The sequence below is a fragment of the Octopus bimaculoides genome, chromosome Z, assembly GCF_046866305.1.
Source record: "Octopus bimaculoides isolate indiv1 chromosome Z, ASM4686630v1, whole genome shotgun sequence".
In the NCBI taxonomy this organism is placed as follows: Eukaryota; Metazoa; Mollusca; class Cephalopoda; order Octopoda; family Octopodidae; genus Octopus; species Octopus bimaculoides.
In genome coordinates, this window is record NC_142944.1 from 22326030 (window position 1) to 22345015 (window position 18986).

Here is an 18986-nt window from a genome sequence, read left to right on the forward strand (position 1 = left end):
CAGAGGCAATATTTGCATTTTTGTGTTTCATTTCTTTCGTATTGTTGTTACTGTTGTTGTTGTTGTTGCTGTCACTGCTGCTGCTGTTGCTGGTGTTGTTCTCGTTGTTGACACTCAAAGTTTTGACATTGCATTGAGACAAAACATTTTTCACCTTGGTGACATCATTAAGTTTAAGCCATTTGGTATTCATATTCTCAATTCTTTCTTTGTTCTCAGTTTTTTTCCCCGTCAAGGAGTGCATTCCTTTGTCAAACATTATGATGGCTTCTTTATCAGCCATCTTTATATAATTTCAGAAAATTGCAAAATATTTCTTTTTGCCAAAAGCAATTAAAATTCAAAAATTATAGTAGCGCACCCCCTGCAAAACAGGGGGTGTTTCTACACAAAAGTACTATCTGCAGAGTCCAGACAATCTCAGAAATATAATGGTAACAATAGAAATGAAAAGACAGGGCCTTAGAAGGCCAAAAAGATTACAAACACTTTTTCAACTTATGGAGCACCAAATTTCCGTGATTTCACAGTATGGCAGCCATAATAATAAAAATAACAATAATAATGATAGTAATAATAACTTTATCTACTATAAACACAAGGCCTGAAACTTTGAGGGAGTGGGATAGTTGATTACATTGGCCCCCCTCAATTCTCAACCGGTACTTATTTTATTGACCCCAAAAGGCAAAGTTGGCCATGGCATAATTTGAATTCAGAACATAAATATGGACAAAATGCCACTAAGCATAATGATAATAATAATAATAATAATAATAATAATAATAATAATAATAATAATGGTAAAGACCATCTTTGGTCATAAATGATTGAGGGAATGCACCTAGAAGGTTTCCCTCTGAGAACAAGTCCAGGCAAGATTGCTTATGGAAGACGAACAGCCACCCACATATACCAACCTCTTCTCTCCACACCATCAATGTTATCCAAGGGAAAGACAAAGGCTGATACAGCTTGGCACCATTGACATTGCAACTCATTTTTAAAGCTCAGTGAATTGGAGCAATGTGAAATAAAGTGTCTTGTTCAAGAACACAACACACAGCCCAGTCTGAGAATCAAACTCACTACCTCCTGGCTGTGAGCCCGACGCTGTAACCACTGAGTCATGCGCCTTCACTAATAATAATAATAATAACAATAATAATAACTTTAATGGTGACGATACTGATGATGAAGATGAGACATTAATGGCAATGATGATGATGATGATGGCAATGATGATGATGATGATGATGGCAATGATGATGGTGATGCAAAAATGGTATGTATATATATATTCCTATCACAATATTTTTCCTTTACTGCAATAATCAACTGGAAATAGCAGCATCTGTAGGAAGAGTTCCAATCAGTAAGTTATTTTTGGGTGTACAAGTCTGTGGCACCAATGAGCACAAGACAACATCATAACCATGTTCTGATGCATATTGAAGGCGATCTGTGTCAACAATATCCATACAATAGCGACCTGGAAAAAAAAAAGAGAGAGAAAGCGTTATTCTTCAATTTTTATTTATTCATTTATTTATTTAGTAGCTTCAGTCATTGGTTTGTGGCCATGCTGGAGCACTGCATTTAACAAGTTAGTTGATTGCATCAACTCCCAGTACTCTAACTGATATTTTAGTTTATGGTGGTGGTGGTCGTCGTCGTCGTTGTCATCGTCGTTGTGGTGGTGGTGATGACAATGATGATGATGAACAAAATCTAAACAACACAGAAGGATTCTGCTATAATTTGAACCAAAAGTAAGCACTATGAAACAGCAATGCTGCCTCAAATATCTCCATTGATCTTCAAAAAATTACAAACTCACCATCTTCAATTCAGTTCTTGTACCTATACTTACCCATGGCCATAAATACTGGGTAATGATCACAAGTGCATGATTGCAAATACAATGAACTATAAATGAGGGTACTCCAAAAGACCTTTGGAGCAACATTTACTTGACAGGGTCCACAGCTTGAAGATCAAGGATTCTCTCTAGATTGAGCCACAGCTGGTCTGCTTTGAGAAGTCACAGCTTCAGTACTTGGAACATGTAATCAGAATGTCGCAAGAAAAAATCAAAAGACAGATTCTTTAAGTTGAGCCAACTAGCAGGAGTCCTAGGGATACATTAAGAATTGACAGTTGCTTCTGACAGGATCCTATGGAAGAGGTGTCTGCATGACCCTCCCAAGAACAGCAAGCAGAGGAGATGGATGGATGGATGGATCATCATTTTCATTTAACATCCACTCTCCATGCTAGCATGGCTTGGACGGTTTGACTGGGGACCGGTGAACCAGATGGCTACACCAGACTCCAATCTGATCTGGCAGAGTTTCTACAGCTGGATGCCCTTCCTAACGCCAACCACCCTGAGAGTGTAGTGGGTGCTTTTTACGTGCCACCGGCACAAGGGCCAGTCCAGTGGTACTGGCAACAGCCACACTCAAATGGTGTTTTTTACGTGCCACCTGCACAGGAGTCAGTCCTACTATTCAAGGGATCTTTTTAAAACCAGATATTTACACATACCATTTATGACTTTATCTACTTAATGCTCCACTGTTAAAAGTGTTTTCTTGAAGTTTCTAAATTCTTGTGACATAAATAACAAATTTTTTATATTCATTAAACTTTTCATAGCACTGAAATGGCAGAAACAATAGTTATTTAACCATGGGTCAAACCTGATGTAACAAAACTATGATCAAAGATGTTTTGGTTGTGCCCACCCTGTCTTGTTTTTCCTAGATTTGGAGGAAATTTGATTGCTGTTTCTTGGAAGTCACAGCTTGCTGGTCTCACACCACTCCAGAATCACCTGTCACATCTCTTCTCAATAGCCACATTGTATACCCCCCCCCCACCTCCTCTACCAGAATCTACACTGCACTCATTGCTATGAACCAGTCCGTCTTTCCCGAATGTCGACCCCTATCATAAAAATTCCTACCCCACATGTTTTTTTTTCTTTTTTTTTTTACTTGAAACAATCAACTTGCAACTAATCCAAGAACGATAACCATGTTACTTTGCCCAGTTTTAAGGGGGCTATGAAGACCATGGGGTCAGCCCCTTTTCTTTGACAAAACCAATAAATAAATAAATAAACCAAAGCATTTAAACAAGTACAAAATAAAAGATAAAATAAATTGGAGACATGCACACTTCTTGAATTATGCTGTTGACATTGTGTACAAGTTATATATTGTCAATTAATAAATGACCTAATACATTATTTGTTTAATGACTTTCCTTATTAATTATTGCGTTTAAATTAAATAATTGACATTTTCCCCTATGACTTTATTGAAATAAAGAAAGAAACAGTAAAAGAATCGAGTTAATTGCTTATTATTATTTTATTTCATTCTTTTAGCATATTTGACTTTGAATCCATGAGGAATTTTGCTACCTACTAACTTTCCTTGATAGAATTAAATACTAGTAATACACTAAGAACGATTCTTTTAAGAATACAAAAGTAAAGTTGTTGTTTTTTTAATCTAGTTTGGAACAGAGCAAGAATTAAATTTCCTTCATTTGAAATTTATATAAATGAAAGTGTAAAGTTAAATAGGTCATACTGACATATTTATTTAAAATTAGAAGTTTCCACTACTATAGACATGTAGGAGACATACGGGTAAACCAAGAATAAGATGGTTGTATAATATCCATAGTCTCAGTTAGTCATGCTTGGGAATCCTGCTAAAGAGAAGTATAATGATGGTTACATCTGGCAGGATTCTATTGTAGAGGTGCCTGAAGATTGTACCTTCCCAGAAATAGAGAAGATGAATGGATAGTTTTTTTTTTTTTATTATAATTTTATTCATAACTTGAAAGCGTTATAGAACTCTAAATCTACACCCATACTGAATGGTAGTGTTGTGCCAATCCATAAGTAGTGGATTAGCATAATTGGTCAAGCATCAGACCTGATGCCTTATAGTATTTTCTTACAGCTCTGTATATTCTGTGCCTTCGTCACCAAAAAATGGTGACACTTGTGTCAAGAATTGTGCTTGACATATAACATCAGTAATTTGGGGGAGAAAACAAAAAAAAACAAAACAATGTAAACACAGTTTACTTCATTTGATCCAAAGATCAGCTCCCACATGAGTAAAACTTGTACTTTCAAATGAAGTTATTTGACACCACGGGTTTTGTGCAAGAAGGACAGATGCTAATTTTTAACATTCAGGGACAGATTCACCATTTAGTTGGCTCATTATGCAATTTCCTAATAATAAAGAGCTAAATTCCAGCACATAGGCAAGGCCAGGGTTATCAGCTATTGAACTCTCTTTGTTAACCTTCTTGTGATATTACTGCATCTCTTGTGTTTATAGTTTACACTGGATACATCATAGGGAATTTCTACCCACCCTTTCTCTACATACTGAGTTGGTCATTTTTAGTGAAGGATGTAAAGTCCTGTCCAGGTTTTTCGCCAGACTTTGGTGCCTGGTGGGGTGCTTCAGAATATTCTGGTTGGGCACAAATTTTTGTAAACTGTATTTTCTAAGTCTGAGGGTTCACCAATGAATAGTGGGGGGGAAGTGCTGAGCAGTGCATCTCCTCTATTTTCCTACCCACAAGAACTTGTTACGTTAACTTTGAGGTCTTTTGATTCCACATTTTGTTTCTATACCTAGTATTTCTTCTCTAATCCTACTATAAATTCAGCTAAAAGAACTAAACCCTTAGTATATTGCAGTTCCTTACAGCCTTAAACTGTTGTTATGGCTTGCAGAACTATGACAAATTGAAATGGAATGAGATCCAAGCACTGGTAGAAAGAATTATTATTCTATAAACTTATATAATTAAGGAAGTTAAATTAAAATTTACATAAAAACTTGCTATAAATTAAGTCATTCAGAACTGTTTCTAGACATTTAGCACCTAAGCCAAAGCGGGTTCCTTGGTCAGTATCTCTCTAAAGAAATTCAGCAAAGCAATCTCTAAAATTAATTTCACATGATGACCACCAATATTATGGAAATAAAGTCACAGAGAAAAAAATGTCATATTTTAAGCATATCATTTATGTACATGCCCCCACCTACACCCAACCTGACAAGCCTTTCCCACAACTCATCTTTCTAACACTTGTCCTGCCATCACTCTTCCAACTAAGGCACTATTTCCTCAGCTATTGTAATTATATGACAGTGGAACTGCAAATATTTCGTTCCACACCCCACACCTTTGTGCTATCCATTGTCTCTTTCCTTGGAACCATCTCTCTTGTTACCCATCCCACATTCTCAAACATCATCCTTTGCCACTTTATTTTCCATTGAATACCCCTTTTTTCCACCCTGAACACCCTCTCATATCTGCCATTAACAGCCTCTCCCACACTCTGTCACTTATTATATCCAGCCTTACATACATCTGAACTCCATCCCTGTCACTGTACATTCCCCTTTTCTCTCTCTCTCTCTCTCTCTCTCTCTCTCCCAATCCTCTACTTCACATCATTTCCCTATTTCTCATCTATCTACAGTCTTATTATATTATACTACCCCACCTTACCCATCCACACATATATACTTCCACTTATCACCTCTTCTTCCCTGACACACTGCTCTTCCCCCAATTGAGATTCACCACACCCCTATGCATATTCACCACAGACTGTATTCACCTCTCCCCACATCTAACCATCTGTTATTTTCTTTTCACACTCTTGCAAACTGACCTACCTACCTACCTACTCAGCAATCCTCAATTCTTTAACCCTGTTCTCTTTTAATTCATCTTCTTGTACCTGAGGGTATGCCCTGACACTTCATTGCCACCATCTCTTACAGCTGGAGTAGCCATGAATTTCCTCATCAACAATAAATCCGTTTCCGGCACCTTCTATCATAATTTAATCTTTCAACACCTGGCATCATGCCACTACTCACCCACAGTGTTGAGGGATTTCTGTGTTGTTAGTTATTTGGTGACCTCACTGGGGCAAGTACCACCAAAAAAAAAAAAACTAAAAGCACCTAATACACACAGTAAATTGGTTGGCATTAGGAAGGGGTATCCAACCATAGAAACCTTGGTAAAGCAGACACTGGAGTTCAATACAACTCTTTAGCTAGTCAGATCCAGTTGAATTGTCTAGGCCATACTAACATTGAAGATGGACATTAAATGATGATGATAAGGATGAAGAAAAAGACTTCTCAATAATAATAGAACAAGAAAATATTTTAACTCATTAATTGATAATATACGACTTGTACACAAAGAGAATATTATCATCATCATCAACAACGTCATCATTTTAACATCTGTTTTCTATGCTGATGAAAGATTTAAAACCAGAGGTTCTCAACCAGGGTTCATATCAGATTTTTGGGAGTTCACGCAACAAAATAGTAAATTGGGGATCCACAACAGTATTATTTTAAGGGCCCCTGAAAAAATTTTGCTTTAGATGTATGCTAGGTTTCTTTCTCTAACATTTTACATAATTCAACCTTCACAACTTAATGTGTTGAAAATCAAAATAGGAAATTTGAAAGAAAATTTTTAAACATCAAATGGTTATGGGGATCCAGTAGAATAAAATAGTTATCAAAGGGGTCCATAGATAAGGGGGGAAAATGCTTGAGAATCCCTGGTTTAAACAGTTCAGCAAGAGCCAACAAATCAAAGGATTGCATTATGCTTGGATATTTTACTTTGGCATAAAAAATTTACATAATAGTATTACATGTATACGAATGGAGGGAGGGAGGAGGTAATTACCGTTTTATTCAGTTATTTTAAATAAACTATGAAACAATAAATACATAAATCAATCATTTAAAGAAATTTGTTTTGTGATTATTTTTCTTTCAGCTTAAAACAAATTCTAAAACATATTTAGTACACTGTGACCTATTTTCTTTTTTGATGAATTAAAATTAAGCTATAGGGGAAATGTTTAAATCATACATGTTTATATATATATATATATATATATATATATATATATATATATATATATATATATACATATATATATACCGTAAATCCTCGAGTATAGTCCGCCCTTGAGTATAATACACGGGATTTTTAGGGGGCTGTACCTCTGAAAAACCTAAACCTTGTGTATAATACGCACCTCTTTTCTAACTTGAGTCAATGAGGTCTATATAACATCCTTGGTTTGTAAACATATATACGGTAACGTTCTTTATTATTATTGTATATATAACATAATGCAAACATGTAGCTTTTTGTGCACTTTGCAGAAAATAAAGAAATAACAGTAATAATGTCAGTGAAAAATAAATATTTGCCTTTACATATTTATCACTTAGAAAGTTTTGCATAGAAATTTTTTCTTTTGTAACCTCGTATATAATACAAGGAAATTTTTACCTTTAAATTTTGGGAAAAAAGTGCGGATTATACTCGAGGATTTACGGTATATCATTTAATATACACAGTGCTTAAATATGAGCTACTAATAGTTTCATGCAGCTAAAACACTAATTCAACAGATATGATATTGAATGATTTATCTCTCACTGGTTGCAGTGCTTTTTTTTTGATGTCTTCTAATAACGGTTTACCCCAACACCAGTTGTTAAATAGAAGTGGTGGAGGACATACACAGACACAAAGACACACACACACATATGACGAGCTTCTTTCAGCTTTCCTCTACCAAATCCACTCACAAGGCTTTAGTAGAAGACGCTTGCCCAAGGTGCCATACAATGGGACTAAGCCTGGAACCATGTGGTTGGGAAGCAAACTTCTTTATTTCATAAATATTTGCCATAAACCATAGACGCTGGCCAGCAGGTGCCCGAACAAGTCTGGCATACTTTTGTAGAATTCGTAAGGCAGACCATCGAGACCAGGCGACTTCTCCCCGGGGCATTCGCCCAGTACCTCGATCACCTCCTCGGCTGTGATTGGCCCCTCACAGCACTCAGCTTCTCGTGCCAAGAGACACGGGCCATCAGACAGGAAGTCCCTAAGGGCCTCGCCATGATCCAGAGCCCCGCCACTCCCGAACAACTCGGCAAAGTGCTTGTAAAGCGCCTCGCACATCTCGTCCCATCCATCGACCGAACGCCCATTATCATCGACAAGAGACCTAATTGTGGCATCATTGCCATGCTGGGTTTCTACCGTACGGGCCCATCCGGCAATGTTAATTCCCTCACGGCCCAAATTTGTAAATTAAGCGATACTCATCTTTTACAACTACCATCTCCCTCCTATTACTACTACTACTTCAGTCCCAGAGAGATGAAAGTCAAAGTAGATGCTAATGGGGTTTTCAGTTCACAATGTAAAAGGGCTTAAACCCAAGACCTATCACTGAGTTAGTTAAATATCCTACTGTTCTGCTACACCATTTGTTAGTTATTTGGTGTATCGTCATCTTTTTTAGTTATTTGTTGTTAGTTATTTGGTGACCTCACTGGGGCCAGTACCACCACAAAAAAGAAAAACTCAAAAAAACTAAAAGCACCTAATACACACAGTAAATTGGTTGGCATTAGGAAGGGGTGTCCAACCATAGAAACCCAGGTAGAGCAGACACTGGAGTTCAATGCAACTCTTTGGCTAGTCAGATCCAGTTGAATTGTTTAGGCCATACTAACATTGAACTCAGAATGTAAAGACAGACAACACGCCACTAAGATAACAATCCTGCCAGCTCTAACAGAACAGTAAACTATATATTCTATTTGTTTCGGGCATTAAACGGTCATACTGTCCAACATAGGACAAGTCAATAATAAAGTTTCTGTGATTGTTTGACATTGACACACAATGGAAGGAGGTATTGGCTAATGTAGTTAAGACATAAAAAGGAGGGATGGTCACGACTGGAAACCTTTGATTGTAGGTCTGTTTGATCCAAAGATATTTTTTTTTGTCTTCTACTTGTTTCAGTCATTTGACTGCAGCCATGCTGAGGCACTGCTTTGAAGGGTTTAGATGAATAAATTGACACCAGCCCTTATTTTCTGAAGTCTGGCGCTTATTCTAAGGGTTCCTTCTTTTTAAGAAACTACTAAGTTACAGGGACGTAAACAAACTGACGCCAGTTGTCAAAGAATGGAGGGAGAGAAACGCAGCACAAATAAAAACATACACACACACATATTTACATGTATGTATGTATATATATATATATATATATATATATATATATATATATATATATATATATATATATATATATCATTATACCATTTACTAGTTATTCTTTTATGTACTTATTGATTTTTAGAATAAGGTTTTCATGATATATTTATTTTCTAGAGGGTATGAATTACATTCTTCATTATTGAATTATTTAATGGTGGTTTTTCTCTAAAATATATATATATATATATATATATATATATATATATATAAATGCATGTATGTATGTGTGCATGTATGTATAGATGGCAGGCTTCTTTCAATTTCCATCTACTAAATCTTTTTAAGTTTGGTACTTATTCTATAGGTCTCTTTTGTTGAACCACAAAGTTACAGGATCCTAAACAAACCAACGCCAGTTGTCAAGCTCGGTAAGGAACAAACACAACATAAACACATATGCATTTACACACACACACACACAACACGACTTCCTCACAGTTTTTGTTTACCAAATTTACTGAGGCATTCCAGCTTCGCCTTACTGGCACTTGTACCGATGGCATGTGAACAAAACATTGGATTGACTCCTGTGTAGGTGGCACGTAAAAAATACCATTTTTTAGCATGGCTGTTGCCAGTACCGCTGGACTGGCCTTCGTGCCAGTGGCACATAAAAAGTACCCACTACACTCTCAGAGTGGTTGGCATTAGGAAGGGCATCCAGCTGTAGAAACTCTGCCAAATCAGATTGGAGCCTGGTGCAGCCTTCTGGCTTGCCAGTCCTCAGTCAAATCGTTCAACCCATGCTAGCATAGAAAGCAGACGTTAAATGATGATGATGATTAGTCAGCATAGAGTTATAGTAAAAGACACATGCCCAAAATGCTGCAAATTTTTTTTCTCTATCTAATAGTTTGGTCTGGAAGCAAATACTGCAATTATAACTTTTGCAGATCCTTTTAGGTCAATGTTGTTTATCTTTAACAACAGATAATCAATTATCACAAGAAAAACATGGGAAGGGAGAGAATTCCAAGTGGAGGATGTCCTAGTATGGAAGGACATGGTGTTAATGCACCTATTAATGCAGGACCTGGACACAAAATGGGTAACCATAAGAAAGAGAGACAAAATCAGTCAGTAATTAAACAACAAGACTAAATCATCACAATGTTACAATGTTATATATTGTATGTGAAGGTGTGCGTGTTTGTGTCTCCTTGTCTTGACATCACATGATTGTTGTGCATGAATGTCATTTTTATACAAGAATTTCATTCATTTCTAATATTCTGTGAAAACATATCTGTCCATGGGGAAATATTACCTTACTTCAAAACAGGTGAGGTTTGGTGACAGGAGGGACATCTGACTGTAGACAGTCTGCCTTAATAAACTTTGTCCAACTCATCCATAGAAAAATGGACATTAAAATGATGATGACGATGATGATGATTCTATTAATTCGGCCACTTTACCACCACAATAAGAAACAATTATAAAAATGGTTTCTAACTGTACTTTATAGCTAAAAATTTAAAAATTAGATAAGAATAGTATAATTTATTTCCACTTATCATATATCTGAAAACCAAAACGTCAGTTTGTTCTTGTCTAGAAAATTTTTCGGGATATGTGCTTGGCTAAAGTTGAGTTACACACAAAAAAACAAAAGAACAAAAAAAGAGAGAAAAAAAAAAGAGAGAGAAAAAAAAATGAAGAGAAAAACACATTACCTTGTTGTTCTAAAGTTGTTTTAACTTCAGTTTGGTCAGCTGCATGTCCAAGAGTTAACAAGTCCTAAAAGACAACAACAATATGTGTATTTGTGTGTGTGTGTGCGTGTGTGTGAACACATACAAATATATTCTATCTCATTTGATAAAATATATTTTTTCCATTTAAAGTTAAACTTACATAATCAAACATTCATTGTCTTTTTTAATCTTTTTCTGACCATAGTGAAGCGCCACAATCAACCAAATTTTTTTGTAACTTACTTAATGCTTTGTTTACTCTCTCTCTCTCTCTCACTTTTCATATATATATATATATATATATATATATATATATATATATATATATATATATATATATGTATATATATATATATATATATATATATATATATATATATCCCATGCTAGCATGGAAAGCGGACGTTAAACGATGATGATGATGATGATATATATATACACATATATTTACCTTGTCAGAAATGTTTGCCTCTTGGAAAAGTTGGCTTCTTGGATATGAAATCAGGTGAGTGTTCTGTACAGCACCATAACAACAAGGACAAACTACAAAAGCTGCCTTACTGTCCAAGCACTTCTGTAGCACCATGTCAGTTGCAACACCGCAAGCATGGAGACAAGTTCCAACATCAAATTTGCCATGGAAATAACCAAGATTGCACTGAAATGGATACATAAATTATTTTAATTAGTTATATATGTGTATTTATCTGTGTTTGTGTTTGTGTGTGTGTGTGTGTGTGTGTGTGTGTGCGTGTCTGTCTGTCTGTCTGTCTGTCTGTCTGTATCAAAATTGTAATTGAACCAAATTCGATGACTGGCACCAGTGCCAGTGGAGCGCTAACAGCACCGTCTGAGTGTGATCATTGCCAGAGCAGCTGTCTGGCTTCCATGCCGGTGGCACGTAAATAGCACCATTTGAGCGTGATCGTTACCAGCGTTGTCTTACTGGCACTTGTGCCGGTAGCATGTGAAAAAACTTTCAAGCGAGGTCATTGCCAGTGCCGCTGGACTGGCTCCTGTGCAGGTGGCACATAAAAAACACCATTTGAGCGTGGCCGTTGCCAGTACTGCCTGACTGGCCCTCGTGCCGGTGGCACGTAAAAGCATCCACTACACTCTCGGAGTGGTTGGTGTTAGGAAGGGCATCCAGCTGTAGAAACGCTGCCAGATCAGATTGGAGCCTGGTGTAGCCATCTGGTTTCACCAGTCCTCAGTCAAATCGTCCAACCCATGCTAGCATGGAAAGCAGAAGTTAAACAACGATGATGATGATGATATATATATATATATATATATATAAATATATATATATATATATATATATATATATATATATATATATATATATATATATATATATATATATACATATGCACATTATACATGATGGGGTGCTGGAAACTTCCTGGCTTTAAGGGTATTGGAAAGGGCCTGGTTGGAGGCCCAACCTTCCAAGTTCTTTTACAGGGCTTAGAAAAACTGAAGGACCACTGTAATAAGTGTGTGAATCTGAGAGGGGAATATGTTCAATAAAATCATAATTAACTGATCTTCCTGTATTTTCTTTTACCCAAAGCCAGGAACTTTTCAGCGCCCGCTTTTATATATATATATATATATATATATATATATATATATATATATATGACCTTGCCCTAATTGCGGAGTCACTATCAGAACTAGAGGAGAAGTTTCAGGTGTGGAAGCAAGGTCTAAAATTGAAGGGCCTTAGAGTCAACCTAGCTAAAACCAAAATCCTAATAAGTAGGAAGGTAGATAAAACACAAACCCCTTCAGGTAGATGGCCCTGCTCAGTATGTAGAAAAGGAGTAGGTAGTAACTCTATAAGATGTACCCGGTGCAAGCTATGGACACATAAGAGGTGCAGCAACATCAAAGGCAGGTTAACTAGGAAGTTAGTTTTTGTTTGTGGCAGATGTTCAGGTGCAATAAAAACTGTAAACAAACAGGAAACAACTTCTATCTCATTCCAGGGTGAAAAACTAGAGGTAGTCGATAGCTTCCGCTATCTGGGTGACCAAGTTAGTAGTGGGAGTGGGTGCACTGAAAGTGTAGCTGCTAGAATAAGAATAGCCTGGGCAAAGTTTAGAGAGCTCTTACCCCTGCTGGTGACAAAGGGACTCTCACTCAGAGTAAAAGGCAGACTGTATGAAGCATGTGTACGAACAGTCATACTACATGGCAGTGAAACATCGGCTGTAACTGCTGAGGACATACGTAAGCTCGCAAGGAATGAAGCCAGTATGCTCCGTTGGATGTGTAATGTCAATGTGAATACCCGTCAGAGTGTAAGTATCTTGAGAGAAAAGCTGAACATTAGAAGCATCAGTTGTGGTGTGCAAAAGAGACGATTGCGCTGGTATGGACATGTGGTGAGAATGGATGTGGATAGCTGCGTGAAAAAGTGCCACACCCTAACAGTTGAGGGAACCCGTGGAAGAGGTAGGCCCAGGAAGACCTGGGCTGAGGTGGTGAGGCAAGACCTTCGTACATTGGGCCTCACCGAGGCGATGACTACTGACCGAGACCTTTGGAAATGTGCTGTGCGTGAGAAGACCCGGCAAGCCAAGTAAGATCATTGCCAGTGCCCCTGGACTGGCTCTTGTGTGGGTGGCACATAAGATGCACCATTTTGAGCGTGGCCGTTGCCAGTACCGCCTGACTGGCTTCCGTAAGATTTTCGAGCGAGATCGTTGCCAGTGCCCCTGGACTGGCTTGTGCGGGTGGCACATAAAAGACACCATTTCGAGCGTGGCCGTTGCCAGTATCGCCTGACTGGCCTTCGTGCAGGTGACACGTAAAAGCACCTACTACACTCTTTGAGTGGTTGGCATTAGGAAGGGCATCCAGCTGTAGAAACTCTGCCAAATTTAGATTGGAGCCTGGTGTTGCCATCCGGTTTCACCAGTCCTCAGTCAAATCGTCCAACCCATGCTAGCATGGAAAGCGGACGTTAAACGATGATGATGATGATGATGATGATGATGATATATATATATATATATATATATATATATATATATATATATATATATATATATATACATACATACATATAAATAGGAAATAGTGGCACAACAAGAAACCAATGTTTGCTCGAAATAGCAGTCGATAACCGTACAACGTTATGTAAAGCTTTACTGAATGTATAGAGGCAAAGACACGAGCAGGCAATGAACACAAACAACAACAACGACAACGTCAACATCAACAACACTTTCTACAATAGGTACAAAGCCTGATATTCTGGGGTAGAGGACCAGTTGATTACAGTGACCCCAGTGTTCAACTGGTACTTATTTTAATGATCCCAAAAGAATGAAAGGCAAATGATGATGATGATGCTAAGATTACAACCACCACTTCACTACCACCACTACTACTACTACAAACAATATAAAACGTGTTAACATACCTGATATATTGTAACATTTTTCAACTGTAGCTTGTCCACTCGACTTTTGGCAATCAGTAATGATTCTTCTTTGTTTTCAATTAAAAACACCTTAATAATAGCAACAACAATAATAATAAAAACAACAACTAACTAAACACTACACTATATATATATATATATATAGTGTTTATGTACATTTTATATAAAGAAGACATGGAATGAGGTGGTGAAGCATGATCTTCAAATAGTGGGCCTCATGGAGACAAAGACGAGTGACCAAGACCTTAAGAAGACCTGTCACAGTGAGAGAGATTGTAGTCGTGGCTGATACCAGTGTCACGTAACTAGCATGTAAAAAGTGCCATTCAAGCATTGGTTTTCATGGAGGCAATGACAGATGATTGAGACCTTTGGTGTTATACCGTGCTTGAGAAGACCTGACATACCAAGTGAGATCATAGTTGTGACTGTTGATGATTACATAACTGGCACCCATCCCAGTAGCACATAAAAGGCACCCGCTACACTCTTAGAGTGGTTGGTATTAGGAAAGGCATCTAGCTGTAGAAACCATGTCAAATCAGATTGTAACCTGGTGCAGCTCCTCAACTAACCAGTTCTCAGTCAAACCATCCAATCCATATCAGCATGGAAGACAGATGTTAAGCAATGATGATGATGATGATGATGATGATGAAGTCTAAGCAATATGACTGAAACTGGACATAAGTTTTTGTTCTTGTAATCTATACACTCAAAACCTTTCTGTTTTTTTTATAGCTAAGAATGAAAACCCAACAGGACCAGAAGCTATGCTGAACAACATTACTCTACAATGCTCGTCCAAGGTTACTGGTGGTCACTTGATGGGTATTTGTTATCTAGCCAATATCAAAGTAAAAATATAACGATAATCATAATAGGAAAGTATTGTAGTTCGCTTGAAGCATTGTGTATTGTTTGTAAAGAATAAAAAGTTTTGAATGGTTCAACAATAGCAGAGACTCTATCTAAGAATATTTGAAGAAGGAATTGTATTCCGAAATATCATCGGACTATAGATAACTAAATTACAACAGGTATATAGTCCATTTTTTTTGTATTATAGTGCATTGTTGTACCATTCAAAACTTTTTATTCTTTACTAATAATCATAATAATTGCTTCTAGCATATGCACAAAGCCTGAAATTGAGGGTGGAAGTGGGTTAGTCCCCTACCATCCAACCCCATCCTTGACTGGTTGTTTATTTTATTGGCCCCATAGGGAAGAAAGGCAAACATGGACCTTAACAGAATTTGAATACACAATGTAAAAGAGCTAGAAGAAATGCTGCAGAGTATTTGCTCCTAAGAAATTTCTGCAATAAATGAATCACAAACTCTGATTCATTGTGAAAAAAGTACATCAATATAGCAAAGTTGGAAATTTTCACTTGATTTTCAAATTTCAAAATCTGTGACAGCAACAGAAAGAAATCTGACACACTTTATTGGTCCTTTTCTTTCATTTTCCCATGTTAAACTTTCTCACTCTCTATAAAAGTATGTTTATTTCTTTAAGAGGGGACAAATAAGGACAGATGAAGGGATTAAGTCGATTACATCCCCCCCTCCCCCCAGTGGTACTTATTTAACTCGTACTTATTTAATCGACTACGAAATGATGAAAGGCAAAGTCGACCTTGGCGGAATTTGAACTCAGAATGTAAAGACGGACGAAATACCGTTAAGTATTTCGCCCAGAGTGCTAACGTTTCTGCCAGCTCGCCGCCTTCTCTATAAAAGTATATTGCTCACACTGTGTGTGTGTGTGTGTGTGTGTGCATGCATTCATATAAAGAATTTCATTAGGGCGACTAATTTTAAAAAGGTATGTAAAAGATGATTTATTTTATAAATGATGATTTATTTTAATACTTTTCTGTCAGTAAATGATTTTTCTTACACACACACACATTCATATAATGTGGGGTTGGGGGGGGTTAAAGATTTAAATAAATTCTTTTATTGTTGTTGCTTAAATCCCAGCAATGGACCATCATCATTCCACAAAATGTGTTTATGGGGAGAAAAATAATGAAAAACATCAATATATGTCAGTGACATAGAAACAAGCAAGCTACCAGGTGGTTGTAAGATGTGCTAGAAACAAGAGCTAAATTTCCCTTAAATCACCTTTTTATCTGAAAATTATTTTGAAATTATAAACAGAAACAAATTGCAGATTCAGACTAACCATATTTTAAAACCATGAAAAAAAAAAAAATTCCCCACAAAATGTTGAAATTTAAGGATTTAGGAGGTGCAGTGGGGAATCAATGAAGAAATTTATAAAAATTTTACTGTTGCTTTTAAATTACATTTCATTTTCTGTTTGAAAATAAAGTGGGGATAGTAATGGTGATTGCTGATTTCCTGGAATTTTTTTTTTTTAACTTTCAAGGATTTTCCCATTATTTTAATTGCATAGCACAAAAAAAAAACATTGGTCAAAATTGGTACTGAAAGAGGGATTGGCAGGACTGAAAAAAAAAATCATAAAGTTTTTCAAATTTTTTTTTTTAAACCAAAAAGGCGTCTCTCATTGTTTTTAAGTGTGTAGTGAAAAATAAAGAAATTGGACAAAATCGGTCTGGAAGGTGGGGAGAGGGATTCATAAATTAAAAAAAAATTTTTTGTGAAAGGCTCTCCCCCATCCCCACGCTGCCTATCATTTGCAAAGATCCATTAAAAAAACAACTTGAAAAATCCCTGTCAAAACAGAGAAAATCCAACTTATGTGGGTGTGTTATTCCAAATGTCTACCAAAGCATTCCTATTACGAAAATTACTCGACAACAGTGGGATACTTAGCTAGTGTATATGAATATGAATATATATATATATATATATATATATATATATATATATAGAGAGAGAGAGAGAGAGAGAGAGATATCATCATATATATATATATATATATACACACACACACACACACACATATATGTGTGTGTGAAGCATGGTGCAATCTTCTGCCTAGCCAGCTCCTGTCAAACCATCCAACCCATGCCAGCATGGAAAGTTGACATTAAATAATGATGATGATTTGATTATATATATATATATAGTATATATATAGTATAGTACAGTAACAATAGAAAAAACAGGATATGAACAATGATTAATGTTCTTTTTGAAGAAATACATCACAAAATAAGTTTAAAATAAAAATTTAGGATTACAAACCTTGCAATATGGAATAAGGCTAGCAACTGTAATTCCTAGATGTCCCTGGAAAGAAAATGTAAATTTAGATTCAACAATGATTACATCGACCCCAGTGCATAACTGATACTTAATTTATCGACCCTGAAAGGATGAAAGGCAAAGTTGACCTCAGTGGAATTTGAACTCAGAATGTAAAGACAGACGAAATACCGCTAAGCATTTCGCCCAGCATGCTAACGTTTCTGCCAGCTCGCTGCCTCTTTCAGTTTCCGTCTACCAAATCCACTCACAAAGCTTTGCCCAGCCCGAGGTTATAGTAGAAGACACTTGCCCAAGGTGCCACACAGTGGGACTGAACCCAGAATCATGTGGTTGGTAAGCAAGCTATTTACCATACAGCCACTTCTGCGCCTATATCTAGGATTACATTATCTAATGTGTCGTATAATAGTTAGTATTAGTGGCTATAGTTGTTGTTATTTAGCTCCAAGTCAGTCTTCATCTTGTGGACCTATGATCAAAGATGTTCCAGCCATTTCTACCCTGTTCAGTTTCTCTCTTAGATACAGTATATCTAAGACTACATTATACAGGGTGTCCACAAGGTCTGGGTACATGGAGTCAATAAAATCATAACATAAACAATTAAATATAAGAAATAATAATTTCTTAAATTATGTGTTAATCCCCATGTACCCAGACTTTGTGGATACCCTGTAGAATATGTGCTTTCTATTTTAAAACAGTAGAGCATTATGTGAGATGCTACTATATCTAGCAGTTTATGTGACTACATGAGGCTCTCACACTGACTTTTAAAGAAACTCCCTCCCTTGTCTTTAAAGAGGCTCCATCTCTGATCCTAACAGATATTCCTTCTCTGGTTTTTATTCTGATTAATTAGTTATTAGAGTTAAACATTTGATTTTTTATATCATAATTTCTGAAAGAATTATTAAGTCACAAGTTCAAACTTACCCCACCGCTGCAGAAATCTACAATAGTTTGGCCAGGTTGAGCTATTTTCTTAATTGCTGTAGCAAGGTTTTCAAGTTGCTGACATTTTTTGAGAGCTCTTTTCTCAGGAAGACCACCTGAAATATAAGAGGGGACAAGTACAACAACAACAACAGCAATAAATAGTAGTAGTAGTAGTAGTAGTAGTAGTAGTAGTAGTAGTAGTAGTAGTAATAGTAGTAGTAGTAGTAGTAGTAGTAGTAGTAGTAGTAGTAGTAGTAACAGCAGCAATCATCATAGTCATAATCATCACTATCACCCTGTACAACTCCCAAACATACACATTAAATGTACTATTCACACATTTGAAACAATATCCCAGTTGCTCATCCAAACACACACACACACACACACGCAATTTCTCCCTCTCTCTTTCACTTTCCTCTCTCAGCATTCCTGGCAGCACAAAACAAATGTAAGCACAGACAAAGGACCCCCAAAATGGAG

General features: G+C 36.7%; 1 protein-coding gene across 1 annotated transcript in view; it reads right to left on the reverse strand.

Moving 5' to 3' along the window:
* Window positions 1-565: 565 nt before the first annotated feature.
* The window catches only part of LOC106881755 (glutathione S-transferase C-terminal domain-containing protein), a 53254-nt gene continuing 34833 nt past the window's right edge, over window positions 566-18986 (reverse strand). Inside the window, exons 9-14 of the mRNA XM_052973704.2 lie at window positions 18501-18616; window positions 17541-17585; window positions 14329-14418; window positions 11344-11550; window positions 10872-10935; window positions 566-1492 (exon numbers count right to left, since the gene is read on the reverse strand). Coding sequence (XP_052829664.1) covers window positions 1335-1492; window positions 10872-10935; window positions 11344-11550; window positions 14329-14418; window positions 17541-17585; window positions 18501-18616 — 680 coding nt within the window. The 3' untranslated portion in view covers window positions 566-1334. The remainder of the gene's footprint in view (window positions 1493-10871; window positions 10936-11343; window positions 11551-14328; window positions 14419-17540; window positions 17586-18500; window positions 18617-18986) is intronic.